Raw genomic sequence first — 11936 nt, 5'->3', positions numbered from 1 at the left:
CCCCTCATGGAAGACGAGGATTCGCATAAGTTTGGTATGGTTAGTAAAAATGGTAATACATACAGTAAATGCTTATTTCTGGAGTTTAAACCCTAAATATGACAAAATCATGCTCCCAGAGCACTTTAATTGCATTTAAAAGTTAGCTTAATACCATACAGTAATTCATATTTCATTACAGTACCGAGAGAGAGAGATTTTTCAATGTCCTTCTGTAGCAGTATTTTATTGGATTATCAGTGGGCAGCATTTTGTCCTCTTAGCAGTCAATATGTCAAGGTAATTGACAGTTAGGTTACACCCCCCATGCTCCGAAGGATGGAGAAAAGACTGGGAATCCACATGTATTCTTTTAAAAAATTGAATAATTTACTATAGATGTGCAAAAAGTTGTAATTATAGCATGGAAAACATGAAAAAATTAATAACAAAGTAACGTCACATTTATCCATACAACTATAGTATACAAAACAAATATACATGCTATATATACATAAAAAATCTATCTCAGAGAGAGAGAGAGAGAAATACAGCTCATACGTCAAAGCAAATAATAAAGTACCGAGAGAGAGAATGTTTACATCGACAGCTGTCTTGTGACTTTGGTTGATTTTACTCTCTTGAAGCCAGTCTTACTGCTCCAAGATTAATTAAACATTAGGCTTTGCTGAGGTGTTGACTTCAGGTTTTTTGTAAGTTAATTTTTAAATGTCAGTGCTGTGTATAGTCTCAATATCTGAGTGCGGCGAGCACCCCAGGAACTTTAGAACACTTGTGCTGTTTAGCCACAGGTTGTGTTTCTATTTAACTCAGCTATAGGTAGTTGCTCTAAATGTAAGTAAGCTAGGGTTTTTATCTCCTACCTGCTCGTTTTTTTTCTCCCTACCCTCTCTCAAGTGATCTTTCATAAAACCTGAAGAAGGATGAAGTTGGATAGTATACTTCTTCACCCTCAGAATTCAAGTTGTTGACATGGTCGATTAAGGTAAAAGCGCAATGGCAAGCTCTGTTCGAGTGCTGGGTCCAGTCTCAACAGATGTAGCAAAGACCATGGCATAAGCCCTAATGTGACCCACAAGACAGGAATCTATCCATGCTTTAAAATAGCTTCATGGTAGGCATGGGCAAATATCTTGATGAATTTATAAACGACATTTTATGAATCAAAACGCCAGGTGCTGATGATTAAAGAGTGGAAATTGATACTTGACTAGTCCATCTCCAATAATGAAATTGAATGAGGCACATCTTGTAATAAACATTGAAGCATTTGAGAATGACTACTGGTCAAGATTTTTGGTATTGGAAATCGGAAAGAAATAATGTCTACTGACAAACTAAATGTTTTAGTAAGATTTAAAAACACTTTACAGCTTAAGTTGTAGTCTTTACTAGCACCACTGGGGCTTGGAAGACTAGCCCAGTGTTAGGTGAGTCGAGAGGCTTTTTCTGGTACAGCTATGTATTCTACAAAGTACTGAACTGGTACAATATGTAGCATTATGTACAGTAAATACTTGAATAATTTCACGTCTCGGCACTTACCTTAGACTATTTTGTAAATTCTCTTATATTTAAATCAGATGATTGTGACATGCTTAAAAGGAAGCAATAGCATCACTGATTTTCCACCTTCTTTCTTTAAATAAGGGGGACTAAAGCATATGGAATGCTTGTTTGACTCGGAAAATGTGTGATTATAAGCATATGATTTGTATGAAAAAATTTCATTTTTAAAAAGATGCATAATGCAATAAACTTTATAAAGTATTTAACTTAAATAGAGGTACATACAATTTTGCATAATTTTAGTTAGTAGAACTTACTTAATTGAGATGAAATGTTTGAAATCCATCAAGGAAAGGATTAGACTGTTATAATGGGTGAGGCTTGTCTAAAACAACAAAGATTGCTCTGAGGTGATGTAATTAGGAATAGAAAGATGAAAAAAATGAACTAGTTAAAAAATATAAATGGCAGGAGGAGAGAAGAAGGTATGTTAGGTGACAAATAAGAAACAAAAAGGAAGAAGGAGAGATGCATACAGGGAATAGAGAGGGAGGTTTTTCAAAAGGTAATGGCAAGGGCAAATATGGGTAGGTTTGAGGAATAGCAAAGTAGCTGAGAGAAGATGAAAAAGTTGTAAAAGGGCGACAGTATATAAAAAGGAATTGGTGAAAATTAAATTTGTGAATAGATACTGTAATAATGGAGGCAGTACTTTAGAAACCTTCCAAAAGAAGAAAATGAACATGAATTGGCAGACATTGGCATGATAGAAGGATCAGTAGTGAACATAAATTGTCATGAGGTAAAAGGCCCCTTGGGAATTTGAAAAATCAAAGAGCCCCAGGACCATCAGAAGAACAAATTGCCCAAAAGCAACCAGAGAGTTGGTCGTCTGTGAGCGACGAAGATACTGTATGTGAAAACCTGATACTGATAAAAGGAGAGAAATAACTAGGAGAGTGGTCCCTTCTAAGGCTGGCCAGTAGTCTGTTGTTGGGTCCCTGTCTGAGACTTTTTTTTTTGCTATGCCTATACCAACTCATATTAGTGTTGCATATTCGTTACATACCCTACACAAACACATATTACCGCTGAACACCCTACACATGTTATCCTTTTTTATCTGCCCTTTCTTGTTATGTAGAAAAGACTCACTAGCCTGGAAGGCATCTCTTCTTGGAGAAGGCTACTCGGAAATAAATCAATTGTTCTTCATTCATGGACAGTGTCATAGCCTTTGTAACAAGGTCTTCCACATTCTTAGATTGGAGTTCCCTTGCTTTATGGTACACTCTTAGTGAACTTTTCTGTCAGTTCCCTTTTCCTCATGTTTTTCAAATGGTGTATAGGGCAGGCTTATTAAAAGGGACAAGGATGCATGGTGGTTTAGCAAGAGGTTGCTGTATCCTTATTTTCTTTTTCTTCACCCATCACTTCAGTTTCAAAACCGCCACTACTGTCCATCCTTCAGTATCTGGCAAATCTGGAGATGTGTTTGTCCCTGCTGGCTCTTACATTCCAGTTTCATTCCTGTAATAATTTTTTCTTATTGGCATACACTTTTCAGTATTGATTTTATATGTGTATGATGTTCCTGTTGTTGTTTTTGTTAAATTTGCAAGTAATATTGCTTTACATATTGCTTCTTTCTGGCATTATTGAACTTAAGTTAATGTTGGTCTACAGAATTGACCATAGCAATGTTGCATTTTATATAGCAATGTCTGTGAATTATACAGTATATGTAAAAAGGACTTGGATGTTGCTGCTTTCAGGTTTGGTATCTTTTGTTCTGAAATACTTTTGTAAAATTTGTGATACTTCAGAACTGTTGATTTCAAGATTTAAGGAGCCCATTTACTCAGTGTAATGCTATTCCAGGGGTCCATGGAATGGCTCTGTATATTAGAAATGGTTTCCCACATCTCAAAGAGTGTGGTTAAAGTCTGTGGAAGACAATTTTTTTTTGCTAGCTATAGTAACCCACATTTGAAGGACTATTTATGGCTGCTTGCCTACCAATATGCCAGCAGTTCAGAAAGCAGACTCCAAAGCTTTGTTTTGTTTTTGTTGGTGATTACAATGCTCATCACACACTGCCACAGATAATCATGGTGTTGCTGTTTTTAATTTTTCCACTTTCTGGTTATAAGCAGTTAATAAATGAACCCACACAGCAATGTGGCACCCGTCTTGACCTTGTATTCACCATAGATGTTACAAGGATAATATCTTTAGGGGTAGGTTTTCTGTGGGGTCATCTGTTCAGACTGTAATCTGATCAAGACATAATTTGATTTGTGGAGATGGATTAAGTTGTTCGTGATGTTAGCTTTCAAGAAAGTTATGTTTGCAATTCCAGCCAATTGGAATGGTATTCACCCTGATCTAGATTCCTCAAGTTTCATCTAAAAGTTGAGCCATGGTTTTAAATAGTGACACTCTCAAGATATTAGGTGTATTGTAGATGTTTTAACTTTCTTGTTTGGAGTACTTTTCTCTAGTGTGGTCTTGGGTGGCAACTCATCTAAAACTCTTGGGTAGTTATTTCATCAACCGGGTTCATTTTGCTAACTCGAAATGTTGGCTTGCGGTATAGACATAAAATGAGTTCTTTATGTGTTGCATAAAACGTACAACAAATATCCTCTGCACTTTGTCACCTGACCCAGCTGTTTTTGATTGCTACCACCTAGCGGGGTGCAGCTGCAAACGTGTTTGCAGCTGTTAACTTGGAGATACTTTTCAGTTTGGTAAGAGTTGTATCTGGGCCAAAACTAAAATTTGGAGTATTTTGCATAGTGCAGTTATGGATTCTTCTGATCTGCAAGTGTTTCAAGCAAGGAGCAAATTCATTTCAGCTTTCTGCTGATGTCTCCTGAAATCAGGTGTACAGTATCAGTTTTATTTTCTATTCACTCATATTTATATATTCATCACCTTTTCCTATAACTTGTCTTTCTTCAGGCTGATTTCCCTTCGGAGTCGTCATAAGTTTTTTAGTTTGTTGACTCGGTCCATAAGTGTTTTCTGTTGAAGATTTAAAGAAAGAAAAGTGTGGGAAAAATCTAACAATAATGGTATAAAAAGGTGAAAGGGGATTTTCTGCAATGTGGAAATAATTGAAGCAATAGACTACTTGAGCATGCAATGAAAATATTGGAAAAGGTGCTGGTAGAAAGACTTAGAAATATGCTTAGAATTGATAATTGTCAATTTGGTTTATGTCTGTTGAGCAACAGGAGGATTACTATGTGGCAACTACACAAAAGTATTACATAAGAAGAAGTTGTACCAAGTACAGTTGTGGATCTTGAACAGATATTTGAGAGAGAACAAAGGCAAATGAATAAATGTGCATTATGCAGGCAGATGGTACTGGAAGACCTCATTAAGCTAGTGATACATGTTTCCATAACAATAGATTAAAAGTGAAGAATGATATCTTTGTAAGAAGCATTGAGATAAATGTCTGCAGTACCTACAGTAACATCTGAGGAAGAGGTGGTGCAAATGTTTAAGGTGTGGTATTGTGGAATGAACAGGAGAGGACTGAAAATCATCATAAGCAAGAAGCATATGGTGACTGGAAAGGAAAGGAAAGTAGCCATGTGGTTATAGTGGGAATAGGGATAAACTATATTGTGTACCATATGTTACAGACGGAACAAAATGTACAAGGGAATGTTTTTTTAAATGTCCAAAATGTATCACAAACCTAGTAGGTTAAAGGGACAATTTGAGATACTTGTGGTAAATTGGAAGGTCTTAGATGAGGGACAGTATGGCAATACTGTTAACTTGGAGATGCTGAACCATAAAGCAGGATTTGAGAGAATATTAAAAAAAAAAATGAGTTTTCATATCAGACCTTATGCAACACAGCCATTACTTTGAACCACCAGGGTGGCTGTATAGTTATATATAAGCAACTTACCAAGTAATTACATAGCTATAAGTTTCTAGTTACCAGCAGCTAGAATTTTGAACTTCGTGGTAGTAATACTATTGGTTTGGTTAGGCGACTAAGCCCGCCCACTTTTGGGGTAAGAGAGGAACTAGCTTAGCAAAAGAGCTCAATATGTTTCTGCCAGCTGATGGCTGTGCAACAGCGATTAGCAGCAGCGAATTTTGGAGTTCTTTAGCTTCTCAGTTGGTCGTATTTACTACAATAGGTGAAGTATTCTCTTTATGGTAACCTTTTGGGCATATTTAGACAGTGTCAGCTTGTTTTTGCCCCGTACTTACCTATTTTGGCTGTTATATTACTGATCTTGGACAGTCTAGGCTTTGTTGACTTTAGATTTGTCAGCAATGTCCAATTGTAGTTCACAGAATTTTAGGTATTGCAGCAAAGGCTTTTATGACCTCCACACACACACACACACTCTGTACATCTTGTAGGGGTCAAATTTGTTCGTCAGACTAACTTGTAATGAATGTGAGCATTGGGATGTCAAAATGTGGAAAACCTTGAATAATCATTTGTTGGACAGAGACAAAAAGAGGAAATCGGCATCTATAGCCAACATTAAAAAGACATTAGCTAGTCAGGTTCCTGCTAAGTCTGTGACTGATAATGTTTCTGAATCGTTTAATCCACCTAATCCCAGTTCTCAATCTGTTCCACCATCGCCTTACTCCCCAACCAGAAATTTGAATTATTAATGAATACAGTGGAACAGGTAGGTGCTTCAGTGAAGGTCCTAATGGACAAATGCAATGTGAAAAATGCTGGTGAAGTGTCAGTGGAGGAGGTGGCTGTCTGTCCTGCCGATTCTCCTAAGCAAAGGTCCCTGGCAAACTCCCCTAAACCTGGGAGAAGCCAAAACTGGTAGCCCAAAGGAGGTTGGTGGGGTCTGCCCACAGGCGGTTGCCCCCTCATTCGGACCTGTTGCCACTGGAAAGGTGTCTCGATGGAAGTGAGTTGTCTTTCGTCTAGTCTTTCTGGCTCAAGTGGGTTGTAGTCCCAAGCACCAATGACATTTAAAGACGAATCTTGTCCTTTGAAAAGACGTGTTACTAGTGTCTCATTCCTCCATGGTGACTGTGAAAAAGTCCAAAGAATCTTCTCAAGTTAAACTGTCTTGCAGCTTTTGGGACAGTCCTGAACACTTCTCCCAGGATCACCCAGAATTAGAGGGACAGTTGTCGACAGTCAAGCGCCTAGTTCCCCCTCACAAGTGCTCTTCTTCGGCTAGGAACTTGGCTGAGTGCCCTTCAGTTGCTCCCCAGTGTTCTCCTGGACTTAAGAAAGTGGCTGAGTCTTTACTGCCAGCTCACTCAGTAATTAGCTTCTGTGATGAGGCCATTGGCACCAGAATGCCCATTGGCACTGGAGTGACCAGTGGCGCCAGAGCTCCCCTTGGCACCTGAACGTTTTTTAATAGAAAGTTCGGCTCTTCCCAAGCGCCCGTCAGCGCACAAGTGCTTTTCTGTGCATGAGTGCCAGTTAGTTCCTGACCTTGTTTTGTCTTCCAAGCGCCCACTGTCTGCAGAGCTTCCTGGGGCACCAGTGCTCCCTGTCACCACTTCTAAGCTCCTGTCATTGGGGTTTTGGATCCAGCCACTGCTCAGCTGCCCCCTCATCCTCAGTGTCGGGTCACAGCACAACAAGCTCCTGCAGTAGCGGACCCTTCTTTTCTGTCCATTCAACAACAACTAGATAATGTCGGGTTTAATCAAGAAGCCCCCTTTGACACATCCAACCTCTTGTGGAGTTGTCTCCCATTTCTTCAGAGGAAGAAAAAGAAGTGGACCCAGTCACCCCTCCCACTGCTTACACTTCGTTGCTACGGTTTTGGTTAGCAACCTTTCCTAATTTTTTCTTGCCTGCAGCTCCAGCTTCCCTGGCGTCGACATATTTGATGGACAACCAAACGGTTAATTCTATGAGACTCCCGAAGATGGTTCTGTCGAAGGCTTTACATGAAGTGGAAAGCTGGCTCTTGGGGAAGAGAAACCAGAGGTCTGCCTTCAATTCTGCAAAGATCCTGTTCTCAACATCGGAGCTGGACCACTTGATCAAGCACCTTTTTAAAGTATTCAAGGTACTTAGTTTTTTAGAATGGGCAGTATGTGCCCTTGCTCACAAAATTAAGGATTGACTTCATGTCCTGGAGGACTACGCCTCTGATTTTATGGGTGTTATTTCTTGCCTCGACAAGGGTATAAGGGACGGGCTCTCTGGAGCTGGCTTCCTTATTTGCGATGAACATTTTAAAGAAAAGGGAGCTTTGGTGTTCCTATACCAAAAAGGAGTGATCCTTTCGCAGAAGTCCGCTCTACTCTATTCCCCATTAGATAAGCAGCACCTGTTCTCACAGGCTACAGTTCTTCAGATTGCTCCTGACCTTCATAAGAAAAATATTCAGGACCTCCTTGCTCAATCTGTGAGGCGCCATAGAGAAACTCCTGCTTTCTCCTCTAGGACGGTTTCCCCCATTCAAACTCAGCCCTTTTGCGGGTAGGGGCAGGCAAAGAGGCTTTCCCAGACGGCCCATTTCGCCTCTCAGGCAATCAGGAAGTCCACCACTAAAACCCCCTTAAGTAAGTGAGAACCGCTCCTCTGTTTTTGGAAACGGGAAGCAAGAGAAGCAGAAACTTGGATTGTAGAAGTTTTGAGGGAGGGATACTCCATTCCATTCATACGGAAGCCTCCTTTAACCAGCACGCCTGTCATATTGATGGCCTACTCTGTAGGCTTCAAGAGGTTGTCTGCCCTCTCCCAAGAAGTATCATCCCTCCTCGAGAAAGAAACCATTGAAGTGGTCGAGATACCAGCTCTCAGGGATCCTACAATCGGTTGTTTGTAGTCCCCAAGGCCTCAGGAGGCTGGAGGCCAGTCCTGGACGTAAGCGCCCTGAATTTGTATATACAGAAAACCAAATTCAAAATGGAAACGAGCCAATCCGTCCTAGGATCCATTCATCTGTGGGACTGGATGATTCCAATAGACATGACGGACGCATATTTCCATGTCCCAGTTCATCAGGACTCGAGGAAGTTTTTAAGGTTTGTTTTCAAGAATAGGGTGTGTCAATTCAGAGCCCTTTGCTCCAGCCTATCCACTGCTCCCCAGGTTTTCATGTGAGTCTTAGCTCCCATAGCAAAATGGTTACATCTGATGGGGATCAACATTTCACTCTATCTGTACAATTGTCTCTTTCGTTCTTGATCGAAGGAGATATGTATGGAGGACCTTCAAAAGACCTTCTTCTAGCCAGGAATTGGGCGTATTAATAAATTTTCAAAAGTCACAGCTGACTCCTTCTCAGGAGATAGCATATTTGGGGATGAGGATAAACTCTCTGACTTTTTGGGTTTTTCCCTCTCCCCAAAGGACAGTATTCTCCTATAGCAGCTCTCTTGCCAGGTAAGGAACCAGCATTTTACCAGTGCTAGTATTTTTTCTATTCTCATTTCATTACAATTATTAATGTGTTAGAATAGATAGGGCCATGCATTCCATCTCCTTCAATGTGGGATTCAGCTATGTAATTATTTGGTAAGTTGCTTATATAAAAATGACATTTTTATAATAAAATAAAGTTTTATATATACTTACCAAGTTATTACATGATCAGAGCCCTCCCTCCTCCCCTCGCAAGGACAGGAAGGCATAAACATACTGAGCTCATTTGCTGAGCTAGTTCCTGTCTTACCCCGAAAGTGGGCAGGGTTAGTTGCCTAACCAAAACATAAGTAGCGCTGCTGTGAATTTCAAAATTCTAGCTGCCGGTTAATAGAAACTTATAGCTATGTAATTACTTGGTAAGTATATATAAAACTTTATTTTATTATAAAAGTATATATAAAACTATATTATAAAAATGTCATGTTTATCTAGGATCATTTTTTTATTTGTCAAGAAAATATACCTTGACATACTAATGAGATGGAATTATACATAACATGATAAATACCTCCAATTTGGTTTTATTGCTACATTTTATGTATGTAGATTATTTAACATTTCCAGTGTACAGTACTCTGCCTTTTATATATTGAAATAAAGTTTGACTTTGTAGAAAGTTTAGTAATCTTTAACATTTATTTGCCTGTTTTTGAAATTTAAAATTCGTTTGTAATATGTCCTGTTCTCAGTAGCCCACGTTTATTTACAAAGTTATTATTATTAGATGTAACTAACAAGTGAATTACTAACCTGTAATGCTATTTTCATTTCAAAGGAAGAATATGTGTAATTAGCTATCAGCTTTCTTGGCAATTTACAACAAACATTTATCTGTGTTTTTCTTTTTTCAGTTGCACTGAGTAATGACTTACTGACAGTAGCACCAGGATACCAATGTAGCCATCCAGGCAGCTTTCATTATTACCAGTATCCTCCAGTAATAGGAACTCCATCTGGAACTGTAAGTGGAGGAAGAGGGCCCATCTCTGAAGGGTCAAGTAGTGAGGACAATGGGGGAGGAGGGGCATTGCATAACCGGCCACCAATCACTACATCTCCATTTAGCTCTCCTCAGTCTTCACCATATGTGTCACCTCTTCAGTCACTTAGCCCTAGTCGTGCCTCCTCACCTTGGTCTCGCCTTAACACAACTACTACTACTACCACCACCACAACTGCAGCCACCTTACCTCTTGTAACTTCGTCTACGACGTCATCTGTTAGTTCGTTGTCATCAACTCCATCAAGCCCACAGTTAGTCCATAAAACTCCTGCTGTTGGAACCCAGTTGAATGAAATGGTTCAGTCTAACAGTCCTGTATTGGCTCAGTCACCAGCTGTCACAAGTCATGTTCATCGTGGAAAACCCCCAGCATCTGGCAGTCGCAGTCAGAGACAAGGAGATCGTTCTGGTTCTCGGACTAGAGTATCTGGAACGCAAATCATAGAAACAGTAACAGTACCAGCAAATCAAAACCAAAATCTTCATAGTCCATCCACAGCTCGTTCAGTTTCAGTTAGTTGTGGGCATTCAAGGAATTCTTCCTCACGTTGGCCGGCAAACTCATCACCTGTTGCTTTATCTACCTCCTCCTCAACCGTTTCTAGTTCAAAAAATATAACACGGCAAAACAGCCTGAGTCCATCTTTAAATTGTGGTAATAATACATGTAGAACCTCAGCTGCCACAACAAGCTCTTCCGGATGCAAATCCCACAGTGTCAGTAGTCATGAAGGCAGTGGGATTACATCAACAATAAGTTCTTCAAGTGCCATCACAAATGCAAGAAACACAGTCAGCCAAGGAGGAGGAGGAAGTTTAGACAAGAACGTCCACTCAGTTTCCAACCAGTCAGGTGCTAGGCCATCAGCTCCCAGTGAAAGCTCAAGTTCAGCCCACAAGTCTGCTGTTGACAACCCTGTTAATAACAACATCCTAAATTTTGAACTACGTAAACCTGAGAAGTTTCCTAAGTGCTTTCGTGTGCTTTCTGGACTCTCCATTGAAGAAGTAAGTATTTGTAAGTCCTTAGTTTATCTCTATCTAACATTAAAGAAGTAAGTGTATAAAGGGATATATTTACAGGTTGGACCTCTGTAATCCAGCAACTTTAAATTTTAAATTATGTCAGTGTCTAAAGTGTTGAAATGTAAAAACCAAAAAGCCATTTGTCACTTTTTACTTTTTTAATACATGATGGAATATCTTTAATATTTCAAATGTTTGTGTTAAAAATTAGCTAAATTTCATTATTGAACACCAGGCCAAATATGAGAGATTATAAAGATGTCAACATTAGTTAAGGAAATACAATGAATTGGCAGAAAGTCATTTGTTCTGACAAAAATATGAACCGACTATTTCATAGATGGAGTACTCAGCAAAGTACATTGTGGCTGTCTGCTGACTTAAAAAAACAAATGCCTAATGAGTTGGCATACCTGTGACCTAAGTTGAGGGTAGCTCACCCATTTTGTTCTTGGCTGTCTTGGTGTGTGGTTGTCTGTTAACCTTCATATCATGTGAGTGAGATTTTTGCTTTCGTGTCCCCAATAGTGGTAGATCCACACTCTGTATGCCTTTCATGTCAGAGATGAGAATGTACAAGAGAGGCCATGTGCAAGGAGTGTGTCAGTTGGCATTCCTCCCATTGGTGTGTCTATGAGAAAAGGTGTCGGAAGGGTAATTCTTCCAGAGAACCTACCCTTAACCACCCCCACCCCCATCACCCTGCCCTCTTGTGCTTTCACCTTCTCCTAGGCCTCCTGCAGGAGTTACTCTCCTAGCAGCTTTGTCAGTACCTTCCCCAGCTTCCATGTCAGAGGAAAACCCTAAGGCAGAAGATTTCCTGAGGAAGGTCATGGATATCTGGTTGAAAGATGGTGCCCATCATCAACATGCAGCAGCAGGTGATCTTCAGAAGACCCTGATCTTCTTCCACCATGTGGAGAACAAAGGGCCATCCAAAACATCAGATCAGTCTCTCTTGTCCAAAGAGTCCAGCAATGT

At 39.9% G+C, this 11936-nt stretch overlaps 1 protein-coding gene across 2 annotated transcripts in view; it reads left to right on the top strand.

Moving 5' to 3' along the window:
* LOC136843788 (uncharacterized) overlaps positions 1-11936 on the top strand; it is a 111937-nt gene that overhangs the window by 40288 nt on the left and 59713 nt on the right. For both annotated transcript variants that reach the window (XM_067112517.1, XM_067112516.1), the window contains exon 5: positions 9778-10937. In XM_067112517.1, the coding sequence (XP_066968618.1) occupies positions 9778-10937 (1160 nt within the window). The remainder of the gene's footprint in view (positions 1-9777; positions 10938-11936) is intronic.

Source organism: Macrobrachium rosenbergii, chromosome 12 (assembly GCF_040412425.1).
Source record: "Macrobrachium rosenbergii isolate ZJJX-2024 chromosome 12, ASM4041242v1, whole genome shotgun sequence".
In the NCBI taxonomy this organism is placed as follows: domain Eukaryota; kingdom Metazoa; phylum Arthropoda; class Malacostraca; order Decapoda; family Palaemonidae; genus Macrobrachium; species Macrobrachium rosenbergii.
This window is presented reverse-complemented; position numbering and strand designations above follow the sequence as displayed.